Consider the following 18812-nt stretch of genomic DNA (forward strand, 5'->3'; position numbering starts at 1 on the left):
ACGTCACTAAAAACAGCTCTTGTAACCTTCATCTTCTGAAATTTTATTCTGTTTAGAAACCAAGCATTGACAGCTATTCGAAGAATGGACATAAGCCAGATAATATTAAGGGAAATTTGGAATTCAAAAATGTTCACTTCAGTTACCCATCTCGAAAAGAAGTTAAGGTACAATGATACGTGATTAATCAGTGATTCAACCACGTATTGGATGAAGAGTTTCTGATACTTTATTTTAGTGATTTTTTTTTTAAATGTGTATGTAAACCTCGTTTTGACTTGAACTGTCAGTTCATAGTCCCAGGATCTGTGTATTGCCCTTATGTTTATTTCTCATTTGTCCTGTTAGATCTTGAAGGGCCTCAACCTGAAGGTTGAGAGTGGGCAGACGGTGGCGCTGGTTGGGAACAGCGGTTGTGGGAAGAGCACGACAGTGCAGCTGATGCAGAGGCTCTATGACCCCACGGACGGCATGGTGAGGTGGCTCTTGCTGAAGGCGATGCTGTAGCAAGCAGCAGTCACCATGGCACATCTCACATTCCAAATGGGCAATGCATGGAACTCATGCTTACTTTTTATTTCAGGTCTGTATTGATGGACAGGACATTAGGACCATAAACGTAAGGCACCTTCGGGAAATTACTGGTGTGGTGAGTCAGGAACCTGTGTTGTTTGCCACCACGATAGCTGAAAACATACGCTATGGCCGTGAAAATGTCACCATGGAAGAGATCGAGAAAGCTGTCAAGGAAGCCAACGCCTATGACTTTATCATGAAACTACCTAATGTAAGTCCTTCTCGATCTTTGCCATGCTAGAGGTTCAAAGACTAGAATGCCAGCTTAATGCAGAAGTTGTTAGAAATCTACTATGCATTAGAGGAGACTCCTAAGAAGAGAAATCACAATGACTTCAGATTTTGAAGCTCTAGCACCATCAACTCGTAGTAGGCATATTTGTAAAAATTGGGGTTGGTTATTGCTGAGTTTTAAGGAACTGGATCATATTGCCTGTAGGTTGTTTGTGGGATTACTTCCCATCTTAAAATGTAGCTGACATAGCTTGTTGTTTTGCTAACCACCACCCCGCCCCCTTTATTTTCTGTGTTGTGTTGTAGAAATTTGACACCCTGGTTGGAGAGAGAGGGGCCCAGCTGAGTGGTGGACAGAAGCAGAGGATAGCCATCGCTCGGGCCCTGGTTCGCAACCCCAAGATCCTCCTGCTGGATGAGGCCACGTCAGCTCTGGACACTGAAAGCGAAGCAGTGGTTCAAGTGGCCCTGGATAAGGTCTGTGAGCCTCAATTCAAACCAACCTATTTTGTAAGCATACGGACATCCCACTGTTAATTCTTCTTGATATTATTTTTTAAAAAGGACATTTCTGATAGCTCCGAAAGTGATCCAGTCAAGCATCAAAATCACATCTCCAGTCCTCTTTGGATCTGTTCATTTAATTTCTATTTACTTCTGGGTTTTTTTGTTGTTTTTTTTTTAAATAGAAACAAACTTTCACTGAAAGATACTTGCAAATTTTTTAAATTAAACAAGAAGAAAGAGAGATTCAAATGAAAATTGGTCTTTGTTGTGATATTGAAAACTTGGCTGTATCTTAAATTCCACATATGAGTGAAATCATATGGTATTTGTCTTTCTCTGACTGACTTATTTCACTTAGCATAATACACTCTAGCTCTACCCACGTCATTGCAAATGGCAAGATTTCATTCTTTTTATGGCTGAGTAATATTCTCTTGTATACATGTACCACCTCTTCTTTATCCATTCATCAGTTGATGGACACTTGGGCTGTTTCCATACTTTGGCTATTGTAGATAATAGCTGCTATATAAACCTCTAACAAGAGCTGCTATATTGTAGATAATGGCTGCTATATTGTAGGTAATGGCTGCTATATTGTAAATAATGGCTGCTATAAACATTGGGTGCCGTGTATCCCTTTGAATTAGTATTTTCGTATCCTTTGGGTCAGTACCTAGGAGTGCAATTGCTGGGTCATAGGATAGCTCTATTTTTAACTTTTTGAGGAAGCTCCATACTGTTTTCCACAGTGGCTGCACCAGTTTGCATCCCAACCAGCAATGCACAAGGGTTCCTTTTGTCTACATCCTCACCAATACCTGTTGTTTCTTGTGTTTTTGATTTTAGCCATTCTGACAGGTGTGAAGTGATGGTGCACTGTAGTTTTGTAATTCCCTGATGATGAGTGATGTTGAGCAGCTTTTCATGTGTCTATTGGTCATATGTATGTCTTCTTTGGAAAAATGTCTGTTCATGTCTTCTGCCCATTTTTTATTAGATTATTCATTTTTTGAGTAATGAGTTTTATAATTTCTTTATATATTTTGGATACTAACTCTTTATCAGATATGTCACTTGCAAATATCTTCTCCCATTCAGTAAGTTGCCTTTTAGTTTTGTTGATTATTTCCTTCACTGTGCAGAAAGCTTTTAATTTTGATGAAGTCTCAATAGTTTATTTTTGCTTTTGTTTCCTTTGCCTGAGGAGACATATCTAGAAAGAAATTGCTACAGCTGATGTTAAAGAGGTTTACTACCTGTGTTTTCCTCTAGGATTTTTATGATTTCAAGTCTCACATTTAGGTATTTCATCCATTTTGAATTTATTTTTGTGTATGGTGTAAGAAAGTGGTCAAGTTTGATTCTTTTGTATGTTGCTATCCAGTTTTCCCAAAACCATTTGTTGGATATTGTCTTTCCCATGGGATATTCTTTCCTGCTTTGTCAAAGATTAATTGACCATATAGTTGTGGGTTCATTTCTGATTTGAATAAATACCTATTGAAGACCCTATGGGATCTTTTTGTTGAGGCTAGGCCTTGCAGTACTATGTTGAACAATAGTGGTAAGAGTGGACATCCATGTCATGTTCCTGACCTTAGGGGAAAAGCTCTCAGTTTTTCCCCATTGAGGATGATGTTAGCTGTGGGTCTTTCATATATGGCCTTTATGATGTTGAAGTATGTTCCCTCTAAACCTACTTTGTTCAGAGTTTTTTTCATGAATGGATGTTGTCCTTTGTCAGATGTTTTTCTGTGTCTATTGAAATAAAAGGAAACGGTTCTTATCCTTTCTTTTGTTCATGTGGTGTATCATGTTGATTGATTTGAGAATATTGAACAACTCTTGCAACCCAGGAATAAATCTCAATTAATCGTGGTGAATGATTTTTTTAATATATTGCTGGCTTTGGTTTGCTAGTATTTTATTGAGAAGTTTTGCATCCATGTTCATCAGGGATATTGGCCTGTAGTTCTCTTTTTTAGTGGAGTCTCTATCTGGTTTTAGTATCAGGGTAATGCTGGCTTCATAGAATGAATTTGGAAGTTTTCCTTCCTTTTCTATTTTTTTGGAATAGTTTGAGAAGAATCGGTATTAACTCTTTTTTAAATGTTTGGTAGAAATCACCTCTGAAGCCATCTGGCCCTAGGCTTTTGTTGGTTGAGGTGTTTTGATTACTGATTTAATGTCTTTGCTGTTATGAGTCTGTTCAAGTTTTCTACTTCTTCCTGTTTCAGTTTTGGTAGTTTATATGTTTCTAGGAATTTATCCATTTCTTCCAGATTGTCCAATTTGTTGACATATAGTTTTTCATCATATTCAATTATAATTGTATTTTTTTGGTGTTTGTTGTTGTTTCTCTTCTGTCATTGGTGATTTTATTTATCTGGGTCAAAGCTATTGTTTCCTTGTTGATTTTCTGCTTACATGATCTGTCCATTGATGGGAGGTGTTAAATTTCCCCTACTATTATTGTATTATCAATTAGTACCTTTATGTTTTTAATTTTTTTATATATTTGGGTGCTCTCTTGTTGGGTACATAGATATTTATAGTTGTTATATCTTTTTGTTTGAATGTCTTTATGATTATATAATGCCCTTCTTTGTCTCTTTTTATATTCTTTGTTTTAAAGTCTAGTTTATCCAATATAAGTATTGCTACTCTGGCTTTCTTTTGACATCCATTTGCATGATAAATGTTTCTCCATCCCCTCACTTTCAATCTGTAGGTGTCTTTAGGTCTAAAATGAGCCTCTTGTAGGCAGCATAAAGATGGGTCTTGTATTTTTATCCATTCTGATACCCTATGTCTTTTGATTGAGCATTTAGTCCATTTACATTCAAAGTAATTATTGATAGGTATGTATTTTCATTTTATTACTTGATTTGTCATTGTTTGTAGAGATTTTCTCTGATCCTTTCTTGTCTTTGTTACTCTTGGTCTCTCCTTTACATTCAAAGAGTCCCCTTTAATATTTCTTGCAGAGCTGGTTTAGTGGTCACAAACTCCATTAGTTTTTATTTGTCTGGGATATTTTTTAACATTCCTTCTATTCTGAATGGTAGCCTTGCTGGATAGAGTATTTTTGGTTACAGATTTTTCCCATTCGGCACCTTGAATATATAATGCCACTCCCTTCTGACTTGCCAAGTTCTTGTTGAGAGATCTCCAGCTAGCCTTATGGGTCTTCCCTTGTAAGTTAAGGACTTCTTTTGTCTTGCCGCTTTTAAGATGTCTTTTTAAATCACTATATTTTGCAAATTTAATTAAAATATGTCTTTGTGTTGGCCTGCTTTTGTTGATTTTGATGGGAATTCTCTCTTCCTTCTGGATCTAGACATCTGTTTCCTTCCCCAGATAAGGGAAGTTTTCTGCTGTTGTTTCTTGAAATAAATTTTCTGCCCCCTTTTCTCTCTCTCCTTCTTCTAGGACTCCTATAATATGAATGTTATTACGTTTGATGGAGTCACTGAGTTCTCTCAGTCTATTCTCATGTTCCATAATTCTGCTTTCTCTCTTTTGTTCAGCTTCATTATTTTCCATTATTTTGTCTTTTAGATCACTAATTCATTCCTCTGCTTTTCCCAGTCTGCTGTTCATTGCATCAAACCTGTTTCCAATCTTGTTTATTTCATTCTTCATCTCTAATTCTTTTTTAACTCCCTTATCTTTGTGGTAAGGGTCTCCTTGGTGTCTTCTATTCTTTTCTCAAGCCCAGTGAGTATCCTTATGATTATTGCTTTAAATTCTCCATCAGGCATGTTACTTATATCTGTTTTGCTTAGTTCTCTGGCCGTGGCCTTGACTTGTTCTTTCATTTCAGATAAATTCCTCCATCTTGGCATTTTGTCTAAGTCTCTGCCTTCTTCCCTGTGCTACAAAAGCCATTTATGTCTCCTGCTTCTGGAAAATAATGGCTTTATGAAGAAGAAGTCATGTAGTATCTATGGCCTGGCGCTTCAGCGAGTGTCTCTGGTGTGTGCTGCGTGCGCTCTGCTGTTGTGTTTTGGCTGCTCTATCCTTTAGGCCAGTCATTTGCAGAGGCTCTCCTTGCCTGCTGTAGGCAGTTTTTGGCCCCTGGCCTGAATGTGGTGAGCCTGATGGTTGCAAGAACTCACAAAATTCAGCCCATCTTGTTTTCCAAGCCAGTGGTTTGGGGGAAATATTCTCCTTGTGCGTTCCCTGTGTGCTCCTCTCTCTCTTTCTCTCTGTCACATGCCCTTCTCTGCAATCATGACTTCCCTCCCCACTGCAGCTCCTGTGACCTGTTTTCCCCTAAAACACATCTCCTCACTTCCTGCCTTATTAATGAGGCCTCTTCTCTCTCCTTAGTTGTGGAGTTTGTTCTTTCAGTCTTCAGGGGGATTTCTGGGGTATCTAGGTTGATGTGATAGTTATCTAGCTGTTTGTGGGAGGAGATGAACCTAGGGTCCTCTTACTTTACCACCATCTTCCTCTCCAGAATGTGAAGACCTTTTAGCCCAGACGTGCCCTGAGTAGAAGTGTCACCGTAGAATTCAAAGATGAACATATATTTGTTCCAGCTTTCCCTTTCTCTAATAACAAAATGACACTGGATGTTCCTTTATACATCCTGTCAATGTGTTGAATAGATTGTTGAGGAAGGGAAAAGCAGGTTACTAAAAACTGAGTGAACCAAAATAGAGGCAGATGGAATTGTGGTTGCTATTTCCCTTTTCACTTTGCTTATCTGTAATTTTACGTCTGTGTTTTCTTGTTATTTTACAATGGAAATATGCATTAAATTATAAATAAAAATGATTTGAAAAGGTTGCATTAAAAATACATTTTAGGAGCACCTGTGTGGCTCAGTTGGTTGAGCATCTGACTCTTGATTTCAGCTCAGGTCATGATCCCAGGATTGTGAGATCAAGCCCCGTGTAGGGCTCTGCACTGGGCATGGAGCATACTTAAGATTCTCTCCCTCTCCCTCTCCCTCTGCGCCCCCCCAAAAAACATTAACTATTAAAAAATGCTTTTCCTTTAGAATGTAAATTTTGGAGGGAGAATTCCACATGCCCCCCCTTAAAAATATCCAAAGAATTGATCCATTATCTTCTCTACCCTCTGTTCGCTACCATCTAATTTTTCTACATGTATTGTTTTTTTCTTGTCAGAGTTTTCCACTTCTCTTCTTTATATTGATCAATATGCCTCTTGTTAGTCTGAGGATTTTATTGCTAGTTCCTGGAGAGAGATACAAAGTCACAAAAGTCATAAGCCTTGGGGAAAGTTACAGAGGTGAAAGAAATCTCAGAAAGTTCTGGTTCCATATTAAACTATGTTAACCTCTTCCATATTAAATAAAAATGACACTGGGCATTTAAGAACATTTGCATAGCTCTTCAGTTTTTCCATAATGCTTCTACCTAGGAATAAGTAACTTTCATTAAGTACTTTTGTATATATATCACAATGCTTTGTGTACATTATATTATTTGGTCATCACAACTATTTGAAGAAATGAATACTAATATTATCTCCATTTTATATGCGAGTAAACCGAGCCTCACACAGGTTAAAAGATTTGGATAAAATTGTGGAATTCATAAATGGCAGAGCTAAGATTTGAGTTCAGATCAATGTGGCACTGAAGACTGAACTTTGCTGCCTCACATTGATTATCCATCTTAATCATCCAGAAGTTCTATGAGATGGGATGCTAGGAGTCCCAGACTGGTGCTATCTAGTCTGTACCAATACCACACACTGGCCTGGGTCTGCTCTGATTGGCCAGTGCCTGGACTGTAGCGTTTTTTACTTTGTATAAGCCCCTGATTATTACTGTAAACTTGGGCTGATAGAGGTTAAGTAAAATTCTTAGAAGCTTACCTAATATTAATATGTGATTTGTGTTAATATGTATTATATTTTTGGATTCACATTTGTGTTAATATGTATTATAATAAAACATCATTTTAATTTGTGTTACATTTATGTTGATATGTATTATAATAAAACATCATTTTAAACCATTATCAATTGACTATACATTTATTGAAGACAGAGACTACCTTATATAGTTTAGATGGTTTTACAGTATCCAAGGCATTGGCATTCAGTAAATGTAAATTGAATGAATTTTTGCCTATCATTGTCCATGTATTCAAAAACCTAATTTTTCTCTCTTTAGGCCAGAAAAGGCCGGACCACCATTGTGATAGCTCATCGTTTGTCTACGGTTCGTAATGCTGATGTCATCGCCGGCTTTGATGATGGAGTCATTGTGGAGAAAGGAAGTCATGATGAACTCATGAAAGAGAAAGGCATTTACTTCAAACTTGTCACAATGCAGGTATTGTCCAACTCCAGAGTTTTCCTGAAATATCTCAGGTAAAAACTGATTTGGTGTGATTAGTACTATAAATTAACGTTACTTGACTTGATTATCTTGAGAGGTGAGAAAAATACTTGGGGAATTCAGACCAGATTTTTCTTCCCATTGAAAAGGAGGGAAAATAAAGAAGGATAATTAGAGAAAAATGAAATTTAAAAAGGTTTAAAGGTCATCTATCCATCATACTATCCAGTATCCATCTAGCTACTACTATTCACTGTAGTAGCCCCTAGCCTCATGTGGCTATTGAACGCTTCAGTGACAGTTATTCTGAATTGAAGTTTTTAAAGTAGAAAATGCATTCCAGATTCCCAAGACGTGGTACAAAAGAAGAATGCAAAATACCTCAGTAAGTTTTTACGATGATTACATGTTGAAAAGTTAATATCTTGGATACATTAGGTTAAAGTAAAGAGTAAAAATGGATTTATCTCTTACATTTTTTAACGTGGCTACTGAGAAAATTTTAAATGACAAACGTGGGTCACAGAATGGCATGCAGCATATTTCTGTTGATAGCACTGGCCCAAAGCAAATAATATCGAGTCCCAAACACCTACAAAAAGGAGATGACAAGGAAAGGACGTCATGTTATTTCAGCATATTCACAGGCAATCCCCATTCAGTGGTTTTAATTTTCAAATATATCACACATTAAAAATATATATATATATATATCACATTTACACACAAACCCCCAGCAGCAGTTTAACTTTATCTTTTCCTACAATGATGTAAATTACCACTTTCCTTGATAGCTGATGTTTGACAATTAATTTTCATGTTTTCTGAGCCTAACCTGCTTATGCTTATTTCTTGTTTATTTTAGACAAGAGGGAATGAAATTGAATTAGAAAATGCAGTTGGTGAATCCAAAAGTGAAATTGATGCCTTGGAAATGTCTCCTAAAGATTCAGGATCCAGTTTAATAAGAAGAAGATCAACTCGCAAGAATATACATGACCCACAAGGCCAGGACAGAAAGCTTGGTACAAAAGAGGACTTGGTACGGAGAGGATATAGAGTTATGTCTTCAGCCCTCCCTCTGGGCTAGCACTGGGGTGGCAGGAGTAGGAAGAAGAAAGAATTATCCAGAATCCTCCTGTCCTATTCCCAAAACATTCCACAAACCAAAATCTCAACATTTGAGTCTCAGGTTGCAATTTATGAATGCGTTTATAAGACAAGAATTTTAGAATTACAATTTATAATATAAAGATATTCTTTTTTTAAGATTTATTTATTTGTTTGAGAGAGAGAGAGCGCGTGCACAGGAGGTGGGGAGTGGGGGGGAAGGACAGAGGGAGAGGGAGAAACAGACTCCCTGCTGAGCGCAGAGCCTGACAGAGGGCTTGATCTCAAGACCCTGAGATCATGACCTGAGCCGAAATCAAGAGTTGGATGCTTAACTGACTGAACCACCCCGGCGCCCCTATATTATAAAGAGATTCTAATGGGGACACTTCTGTTCTTGTACTTGTAAATTTTCCAAATGTCAGGTAAGTGTTAAATGTTTGTGGAAACATCATTTATTTCTTAAAATATAAAGGAGCAATATAATAGAACCTGTCAGCACTTTTTAAAAAATTAAATAGTCATCAGTTCATAAGAAAACATGAATAAGTATCTTCATTTAAAAATTTTGGTACAGGGGCACCTGGGAGGCTCAGTCAGTTAAGCGTCTGCCTTCAGCTCAGGTCATGATCCCAGGTTCTTGGGATCGAGCCCCGCATCGAGCTTTCTGCTCAGCAAGGGCGTCTGCTTCTCCCTCTCCCTCACATCTCCCTCTCCCTCTGCCCCTGCTTGTGTTCCCTCTCTCTCAAATAAATATATAAATAAAATCTTAAAAAAATGTTTGGTACATACTGAAGGACTGTGCATCATTAAATTGATAAAAAGTATCAATTCTTTTTCTAACTAGCCTGTTGAAATATTTTGCTTTCCAGAATGAAAATGTACCTCCAGTTTCCTTCTGGAGGATTCTGAAGCTGAATATAACTGAATGGCCTTATTTTGTGGTTGGTATATTTTGTGCTATTATAAATGGAGGCCTGCAACCAGCATTTTCAGTAATATTTTCAAGGATTATAGGGGTAAGTGTTTATGTCTATTTTTTGGATTTATCTGTGAGTCCTGAGTAAAGAATGAACTGTTTATATTTGTAGCTGGATACATAAGCCACAAAAAAATAATGTACCTTTGCGTGAAACTCAGCAAACTTGAAGATGTAAGTCTGTTTTGGGGTAAGAAGGCTAATTTTTCAAGCCTTCCTGTGTCCTTGCAGTTAGTTGCTCCCTTAGGGCCCAGGTTCCTGAAATAGTCCATGAACCTGACCTGATGAGTATATCTCGCCTGCCATCACTGGGCTCTGAGTAAACCTCATGAAAAGTCCTATCAGTGGTGCGCAGAGAGAGTTCATGGTGTGTTTGTCAGACTGGCTTGAGACCGAGCTCTTGTGTGATACATGCACTTGTCAGGATGTGAGCAGGCTCGGCATGCTGCCTCTGTAAGACATCCATCCCACTTGTTAAGGTGAAAACAAAAAGGAATGGATCCTGAAAGGTTGACGTATGTTGGTTGTACCTGCTTTTACTGATGGCATTTTTAACAGTAAAGCTACCACCTAGGCAGGAACGCTCTCTGTTTCGCGGTAGATGTTCAGATATCAAGCTGAGGATACCCTTGCCATAATGGCTGAAAACATAACGGAGAAAGGAGTTGCTCCCTACATGGAAGAGGCCAAACATTAACTTTTGATGTACCCCCAAATACATAAATATGCAGGTCTCCCCATGCCTGGCTAACTGATTTCTTTTTGGTATCTGTACGTTCAGTGTATTCATTCAAGAAATATTTTTTGCAGTGACTGTTCTGTGCCACATACTGTTCCAGGTGGTAAAAAAAAAAAAAAAATGCCAAGGAGGAGATAAAGGGTCTGGTAGCATGGAGCATATGTTCTAGGACAGGGGTTAGCAGACTTTTTCTATAAAGGGTAAGGGAGTAAACAGTTTAGATTTTGAGCGCCATATGGTCTCTGTTGCAAATACTTAGCTCTACTGTTGTAGTACAGATGCACCCACAGTGCAGAAACAAGTGAATATGGCGCTATTCCACCGAAGCTTTATATAAACATTTGGCTGGTGGTCCACAGGGAACTGATTCCTGGTCTAGCGTTTGTTGTATAGGCAGGGAGGTAGACAGTGGCATCATCAGGGGAAAAAAAAATGGAAGTGGACTATTTAGGAATGGGTTTGGCTGGGTGTAACCAAAACTCAACCTAAGATTTTATATTTTCTTCATTCCTCATGTAACAGTAAGTCTGGAAGCAGGTGACCCAGGGGTTAGCCCACTGACTCCTAGATATTGGTTAGGCAACCAGTCATCTGCCTCATTGAAGGTTTGTAACACAGGGTTTAAGGTTGTGGGCTCTGAGTTAGATTGATCGGGTTTAAATCTTTGGGTCATCACTTGCTGGCTGTGTTACCTTGAACAAGTTAATTAACCTCTCTGTGCCTCTGTGTAAAGTGGTGATGATAATAAACGTTAGGAGGTGATTGTGAGGATAAAAGGAATGGTATACATGAATTTGTGTAGAATAATATCTATCACAGAATAAGAGCTCACTGATTGTTTGCTATTTTGGGGTGGAATAACTAATCAAGAAAAATGAATTTTATCTCCTCTAAAGGGCTTTTTTTTTTCTTGTACAAAGGATAAAGTTTACTGGGTTAGGTTAGGAATGTAGCTCTGTTATAAGACAATTTTGACCCACTATGAAGGGAGTTGTTTGTTTTCTCTCCCTGTGAATATTCTCTATGTTCTCTAAGCCCAAGACATCCTGTTAGCCTTCTTACCATCTCCAGAAAGGTCTCCATGTGTGGTACTGGGTCAGTTGGCTGTCTAACTGGCCATCCTACAAAAGAGGCTGGCTCAAGGAGGCTCCTTTCTTACTGAGGGTCTGGGCTGAATGAATGACTGCCTCTCTCTGGTTTACCAAAACAGCATTGGCAGGTTTGTCTGCAGCTGGAAGTGTCCAAATTGTAAAACAACAAATTGCCATACGATGTAGTTTCCCACCAAAAGAGGACAGTACTTATTCTCATTTCTACTTTACATAGCTGGTGTGGCCCTTGTGACACTCATTACTCCGACAGGGAGTATAAGCAGAAAAAGTACTGGGACGCTTTAGGAGCAACAGACCCATTCTTGGCCCTTAAGGAGGGCAAAGTCCTCACACCTTTAGGTTTGGCCTTAGGGAAACCAGCCCTGACTTCCATTATACTAAGCCTCTCTTAACCTCCAAATGTTGTGCTTGATGGGAAATGGCTGACTTCCTTAGTCTTTGAACTGAAAAACCTTTAAATATTTTCTCAACAGGTTTTTACCAGAGATGAGGATCCTGAAACAAAACGACAGAATAGTAATATGTTTTCTTTATTGTTCCTAGTCCTTGGAATTATTTCTTTTATTACATTTTTCCTCCAGGTAAGTGTCTGCATTTTCCCTTTATTCATTTTGGGGAATGCATTCTTATTCAGCTGGGGAAATTTCTAAGCATTTATGTAATTTGCTCTATTAACTGGACTATTAGCAACCAAGTTTCTTTGACATATTTAAAACAAAAATGTTTTGGGGCACCTGCTTGGCTCAATCAGTGAAGTGTCCAACTCTTGATTTTAGCTCAGGGTCATGGGATCGAGCCCCAAGTCAGGTTCTGTGCTGGGCATGGAACCTGCTTGATTCTCTCTCTCTCCCTTTCCCTCTGCCTCTTCCCCCTGCTCACACACACTCTCTCTCTTTCTCTCAAAAATAAATGAATGAATGAATAATAAATAAATAAATATTTTAAAAATAAAAATATTTTAAAAGATGTTTTGCTTCCACTGGAGCACTTGCTTACCTTCTCCTCCCCACTATCACCTGCCCCAAATGAAACAGTAATGAAATCAGAAGGAAGAGGGTGTTTGATCTAATATGATGACTAGAAATGAAAGCTGGGGACTCAAAAATGGAATTCAGGGGAACCCTGGGCTTAAGTTTGGATATAAGTACTGCCAGTCAGTTTAAATACTCAGAATGTCTAGGTATGACTTGAAAAGACCAAAAAGCAAGACACTAAGCAAGTCACACTTGATTAAAAAATGTTTGAAGAGTTTATCATTCACCTTTTGCTAAAGGAGAAGGAACCTTTTTGAGGATGGAAGAACGTCAGTCTTAAACAGAAACTGTAGGCGCATTTGTGAAGAGTCCGATTATACAGCTTGCGCATCATTTGGCAGGAACAGAATTGTAAAGAAGTTAAGGGCTCTAAAAGTTTAGTATGGTAAGGCAGCGTTGGTTTTGGTGTAAGACTCTGGTGTGTGTATGAGTTGCACCAGTTCCTAATTTCGTGGTTTTGCGCAAAAAAATAATTTAAACTAAGCCTCAGTGTCCTCATCTGTAAGATAGGGATATTAGTACCTTCCTCTTGATGATTAAGATGCATAATGTGGCCGGTGTCACGTGCTCCCGCCCTGGGGCGGAGCATCGGAGCGGGCGGCCAGGCAGCTGTCTGGCCCAGCCGGCCGAACCTCCGAGCCAGGCTGCCGAGCAGCGCCGTGGCATCGCGCGTGCCCAGAGCCCTCCGCTGCCCTGGCCGGGCACGTCCCCACGGGCGAGGGAGCCATGGCTGCGACCGAGGTCGGTGTCCTCCGAGGTCGTTCATAAGGGCCGTCTCTCCCCAGCCCCAGCTAGCGCAAGGACGTGAGACTCCTCTTTGACCAGCTCATGAAGAAAAGTGAAGACAGCTCCTGGAAACATTTGTCCTCATATAAATGTAAAGCTACTCGGAGGATCAAGACTTCAAAACCTTTTTCCGGGACGCGAAGCCTATGAAAGAGAACAAATGTCACAGACCCAGCTCTTTCCCAGAAGCCTTGAACACACAGCATTCCATAATCAGAAAGGCTCGTTTGCGTATCGTAAGGAGGTCCTTATCTGCAAGGAGCTCCTGGATTCCCTCACGGAGGTGCCACTGCAACCAGGATTGATGCTACTGTTGGTATGTCTGCAGTTATAGCCAGGGGAATCGTCATGACTGCCAGTCTCAACATCAGTTTTTAAAAGGCCTGTCGCCCTTTGTTCTGTTGTGATAAAGAGTCCACTTGATAAAGCTGAAGGAAGGAAATTGTTTCCTGTAACGTTTGAAGCGTGGATGAGAGGACTCCCATCCCCAGAGGCAACAAGCTTATTTGTAAAGCTAGATCCTGAAAAAAAAGTTTGACCTAGAAGAGCTTCTGGTGCATCCCACACCAATCTCTTAGGTTTTCCTTTCCTCCAGAAGAAGCTGTTGTCCCCAGCCCGGCTCTCCTTACTTGCCATTGAGTCCCCCAGAGGGTGAAGCCTGCTCACACCAACCTTCCTGAACAAATCTTCCGAATACAACTCCAGGACCTCTTTGCCCCTTCTACACTCTCTAACACAGAAGCGCTCCTTGTGAGAGTACCAGCAGTTCTTCATGTCGTCTTAGGATAAGTGTCTGGTTCTCATGAATTTGAATGGACTCCTTAAAGTTGCACAAGCATGGTGTCTGCCCCATTGCAGACTGGAGAAATAATTCATATTGAAACTTTTACCACAAACTTAGGAATGCCAGAAAAATCAAAGGAAGGAATGTGTGTGTGTGTGTGTGTGTGTGTATTATAAATTACAAAGCTAGCTTTATTGTATCCAAACAAATCTTTCTGGCTACAGTAGGAAACACAACTAGTTCCTGTAGGAATGGATACCTCAAATCAGGATTCTAGGAATTAAACAACTGCACCATTAAGAGAGAGAGAGAGAGAGAAAGGAAGGAAGGAAAAGAAAGAAAAAGAAATGATGTGATCAAGTTCCCAGGCCTGCTGTGTGAAGCAGTAGCAAACACTCAGTTACTTGTAGAAGGAATTGATGTTAGCCACGTGTAATTTTTTAAGATAAAATTCTGAATAGGTCTCTTTATTTAATGTGTTGTAAGCATGTATTAATTTTTTTTATATATAGACAAAGGGTTTTTTTGGACATAAGAAATACAAAAGAAAAATGACTGAATGAACTCTTTCATTACTAAGTACTTAAAATCTTATTGGGTAATTTGACCCAAGCATAATAGATGTAACACTTTAACTATAAGCAAGATTGCCATGGCAGCTGTTAATGCCATAGAATGTAAAGATTCCTGAGTGTGAAGTTGGTTAAGGGATTTTGAGGGCGGTAGGCTTTGAGCTGCTCCCTTAAACTTTGGACGTTTGAACTAGTAAAGCAAAGGCAGTGAAAGCAATAGCTTTTTTTTTTTTTTAAGATTTTTTTTTTTATTTATTTATTAGATCGAGAGAGAGAGAGCATGAGAGGGGGGAGGGTCAGAGGGAGAAGCAGACTCCCCGCCGAGCAGGGAGCCCGATGCGGGACTCGATCCCGGGACTCCAGGATCATGACCTGAGCCGAAGGCAGTCGCTTAACCAACTGAGCTACCCAGGAGCCCCTTGAAAGCAATAGCTTTATAACATGATGATGCTTGGGGAGACAGGAGCCTGACTTGCCTGGCAAAACTGAGTGGAAGCTAAGCTCTAAATTATAAGACCTCAGAACTGTAGAGATGGCACAGCGGTCAACAACATTAGAATGCCCAACCCCTCATTTAGAAACAAAAGGAGGGAGCTCTCTGGGTGATAAAATTTCAGGCTCTGGGTTCCCATTCTAGTTAGGATTCTCATACACCCAGATTCTTCACGTTCCACCTCTGCCAACTTACAATTGGGTCCTCTGGCAACTAAACCTCAGTTTCTTTTGTAAAGTGGTGATTATACAGTTGTCATAAAGGTGACATTCTTCCATCACTAAAAGCCTTGTCCTATGTATACATATAGGTACTTTATTATATAAAGTACAGTGTCAGACTAAGCACTCAACAGCCAGGTCTCAACAAAAATATTGGTAATATTCCTGTAGTGAGCAAGATAATTCACATTTCATTCAGTCTAGTAATAGAAACCTTAATCTGGCCATTTCTAGGTAAATTAAATTGTTTTAGTAATTTCAGGGTTAAATTCAATGAATCTAGCACTTCTCCCTTTCCTTCTTCTCCTGGATCGGTGTCTGTGTTAGCAGAAGTGTGCAGGGGGGACGGTCTGTGGACATCATGTGCCTGCCTGCTTCGTGCCGGCAACTGGTAGGGCCCACCTGGCTGTCCTTTATCAGAACCAGTTAGAAGAATTGGCTTTTTCTTCACTTGTCCTCTTTGCCTGTGTTTCTTCCCTCGTTGGGTGCACATGTAACTGCCCTTTTCCACATCTCTGATTCTGCAGGGAATTGGGCTTTTATTAGGGCCTCTTCTCTTCTGATGCGCCATGAGCCATTTCCACTCGGCTTCCCCCATGCCATTGTATGTGAACCTTATCCGTAGACTGCCACTTCCCGGAGCGCCAGAAAGACGGGGAGCACGGTTTCTTCCTAGTCCTGTATCCCCACACCCACTGGGATGAGGGTTCTGTTGCCCTTCCTCCCCAGATGTGGCTGGGCATGGCAGCACACTCACATGGGACTCTTTATTTCCCAGAGTAGCTCCTCCCTCCTCCCAAACACAGAAGGTTAGATCCTTGGGGGAAGGGGAGGTGCAGGGCAGAAAATTCTCTCTTGGTCAGTCTTCTTCCCCAGCCTATTTTGCTCCTAGACTTTAGTTCTTTTTAACTTGGAAACTAGGAATTTGGTATCTTTGTTCTCTGCATCCTTTATGGCTGGAGTGGCTGAATATTTCTGTTTTCCTGGATGACACCTCAGGTCCTGGTGTATTTCTTAACAGCATTCTTTTGGCATTCTCAAAAGTGTCCTGGTTTGGATGACACATAATACAGCCACCCTGCTTCGAGCGCCCTGCCTTGGAAACAACTTGATCTTCCTGGGTGGCAGACCCTGGCTCACTGGGAGAAATAACAAGGATAGGAGTAGGGACAAAGAAACACACTTACTAAAAATCCCTCATCAGCCTGCCAGTAACGGGGCGGTGGCAGTGATCATTTCAAAACTGGGCCCTCCTGGCCACACTCCCAGTGTGGCTATGTACCATGATACCCAGTGACCGAAACATAGCCACGCCTGACGTCGGCCTTTCTGACCTTGTCTCATGTCCCCTCAGCAGTGACACCCAGTCTCCCTCCTTCTGTGTCATCAGTGGCGGGGTCTCTGACAAGTCTCCTTTCTTGTGGCATGTTCTCATTCACAGGGCTTCACGTTTGGCAAAGCGGGGGAGATCCTCACCAAGCGGCTCCGATACATGGTTTTCAGATCGATGCTGAGACAGGTATGTCTGTTGAGGATTGTGCCTGGGCTGTGCAGAGCTCCCTACTCGTACCCATGGTCTCATGTAGTGGGAGTGCGGTCAGGTTACTCAGAGCAAGCTCCTGTGGTGGTCTTCCCTCCGCCTCCCTTCAGAGATGTGACTGGACCGCCCCCCAGGTCTGGCTCAGAAGCCTTGCTGTCTGTCCACTGTGGGCGGGACAAGGAATGGGAATGCCACAGACAGTCCCCAGAGCAGGTTCACCCCCAGCCTTTGTCATGGCAACTGGAGGCAGAGGAGGGAGCACCCCTCATCCCTTTTCTCTCTTCCTTTCCTTCTTTCCCCTGGGAAACCCAAGACATTTATGTTTCTTCCCACTAAGAGATGCTACCTGAACCCTGTCTTTCCACAAATCAAAGTGTATCCCCACTCCCTAGTTTCTTTGCTGGGGTTAGATTGATACAGTAATTCACGCCCTAGTAACAAGTTGGTAAGGGTTTAATGGAATGCCTCTTACATTTCAAACCTTCAAAAACCTAACAACAGGCAGTTGTGAATGTTTTCCTAGGGAAAGGGGGAAGGAACTTCTGGGAATGTCACCCAAAGCAGCCCGGTTCAAAGAGAAAGTTTCTCTACCAATCCTGAAAATTTTGTATGTGACTTTATAACTTTCTATTTTAAAATCACTGATCACTTGCCAGTGAATAAAATGAGGCTCCAGAAGGATGCCCTGGATGTGCCAGGAGTGCTGGAACCCTAGCTGAGAAGCATCGGTTTGCCGTGTTAGGATTTCTAGATGACAGTTACATTTTCCAGGCTGTCTTTGGTTCCTCTATCCTTTCTCACCAGTGCCACCGTGACTTAAAAAGAAGCATATTTGTGGGAATTGCTAGCCAGTGACTGACAGAGCCAGGACTGACTTGAATGAGTAACAGAGCACTATTTGATGGTGGCCCTGTCCTAGGACTCTGAGTCGAACCGTATTTATAACTGAGATTCCATTTAGGATCGAGGCTGATCTTGGTCCAAAGCCAAATGCCCCATTACCCTCCCAACCCCCAGGCCGACTCCTGGGTCCATTATACTTTAGAAGCTGAGTTGATGGTTTGTATAATGCCCTCTCCATAAATTATTAAGTCTGGCAAATACATATTAAGGACCTTCCACTTCAGAGCCATAATATGAAGTATTGTCAGGCGTTCAAGTCTCAACAGTCCCTGTCTTCAAGGAAGTTATGTGATACATGTTATAAGAACTTATAACTCTTTTTTCTTAAATATTTTGGGGAAAATGATAGATATTGCTTTAATTGCAAATCACCAGTACAGATAACAGGACCATAGTTTTTTTTCTTTTTATTAAGGATATAAATTCATGCTTCAAACTCACAATCTTTTTAGTCCTTATGTATTTAAAAAGGTAAATGGATAAATGGCCAACAGACCCATGAAAAAATGCTCCACATCACTCGGCATCAGGGAAATACAAATCAAAACCACAATGAGATACCACCTCACACCAGTCAGAATGGCTAAAATAAACAAGTCAGGAAATGACAGATGTTGGTGAGGATGCAGAGAAAGGGGAACCTTCTTATACTGTTGGTGGGAATGCAAGCTGGAGCAGCCACTCTGGAAAACAGTATGGAGGTTCCTCAAGAAGTTAAAAGTAGAGTTACCCTACAACCCAGCAATTGCACTCCTGGGTATTTACCCAAAAGATACAAACATAGTGATCTGAAGGGGCACCTGCATCCCAGTGTTCATAGCCGCAATGGCCACAATAGCCAAACTATGGAATATTACTCAGCCATCAAAAAACTGAAATCTTGCCATTTGCAAC

The 18812-nt window shown here is 40.6% G+C and overlaps 1 protein-coding gene and 1 pseudogene across 2 annotated transcripts in view; both read left to right on the forward strand.

The window, feature by feature from the left end:
• The window catches only part of ABCB1 (ATP binding cassette subfamily B member 1), a 123079-nt gene that overhangs the window by 65422 nt on the left and 38845 nt on the right, over positions 1–18812 (forward strand). For both annotated transcript variants that reach the window (XM_064575328.1, XM_064575329.1), the window contains exons 11-19: positions 57–167; positions 349–474; positions 584–787; positions 1117–1287; positions 7478–7639; positions 8511–8687; positions 9628–9774; positions 12059–12166; positions 16917–16994. In XM_064575328.1, the coding sequence (XP_064431398.1) occupies positions 57–167; positions 349–474; positions 584–787; positions 1117–1287; positions 7478–7639; positions 8511–8687; positions 9628–9774; positions 12059–12166; positions 16917–16994 (1284 nt within the window). The remainder of the gene's footprint in view (positions 1–56; positions 168–348; positions 475–583; positions 788–1116; positions 1288–7477; positions 7640–8510; positions 8688–9627; positions 9775–12058; positions 12167–16916; positions 16995–18812) is intronic.
• Positions 12669–13943, forward strand: LOC123836054 (acyl-coenzyme A thioesterase THEM4-like; annotated as a pseudogene).

The sequence above is a fragment of the Mirounga angustirostris genome, unplaced genomic scaffold (assembly GCF_029215605.1).
Source record: "Mirounga angustirostris isolate CCGP_5_RB_7025 unplaced genomic scaffold, mMirAng1.0.hap1 SCAF_12, whole genome shotgun sequence".
Lineage (NCBI taxonomy): Eukaryota > Metazoa > Chordata > Mammalia > Carnivora > Phocidae > Mirounga > Mirounga angustirostris.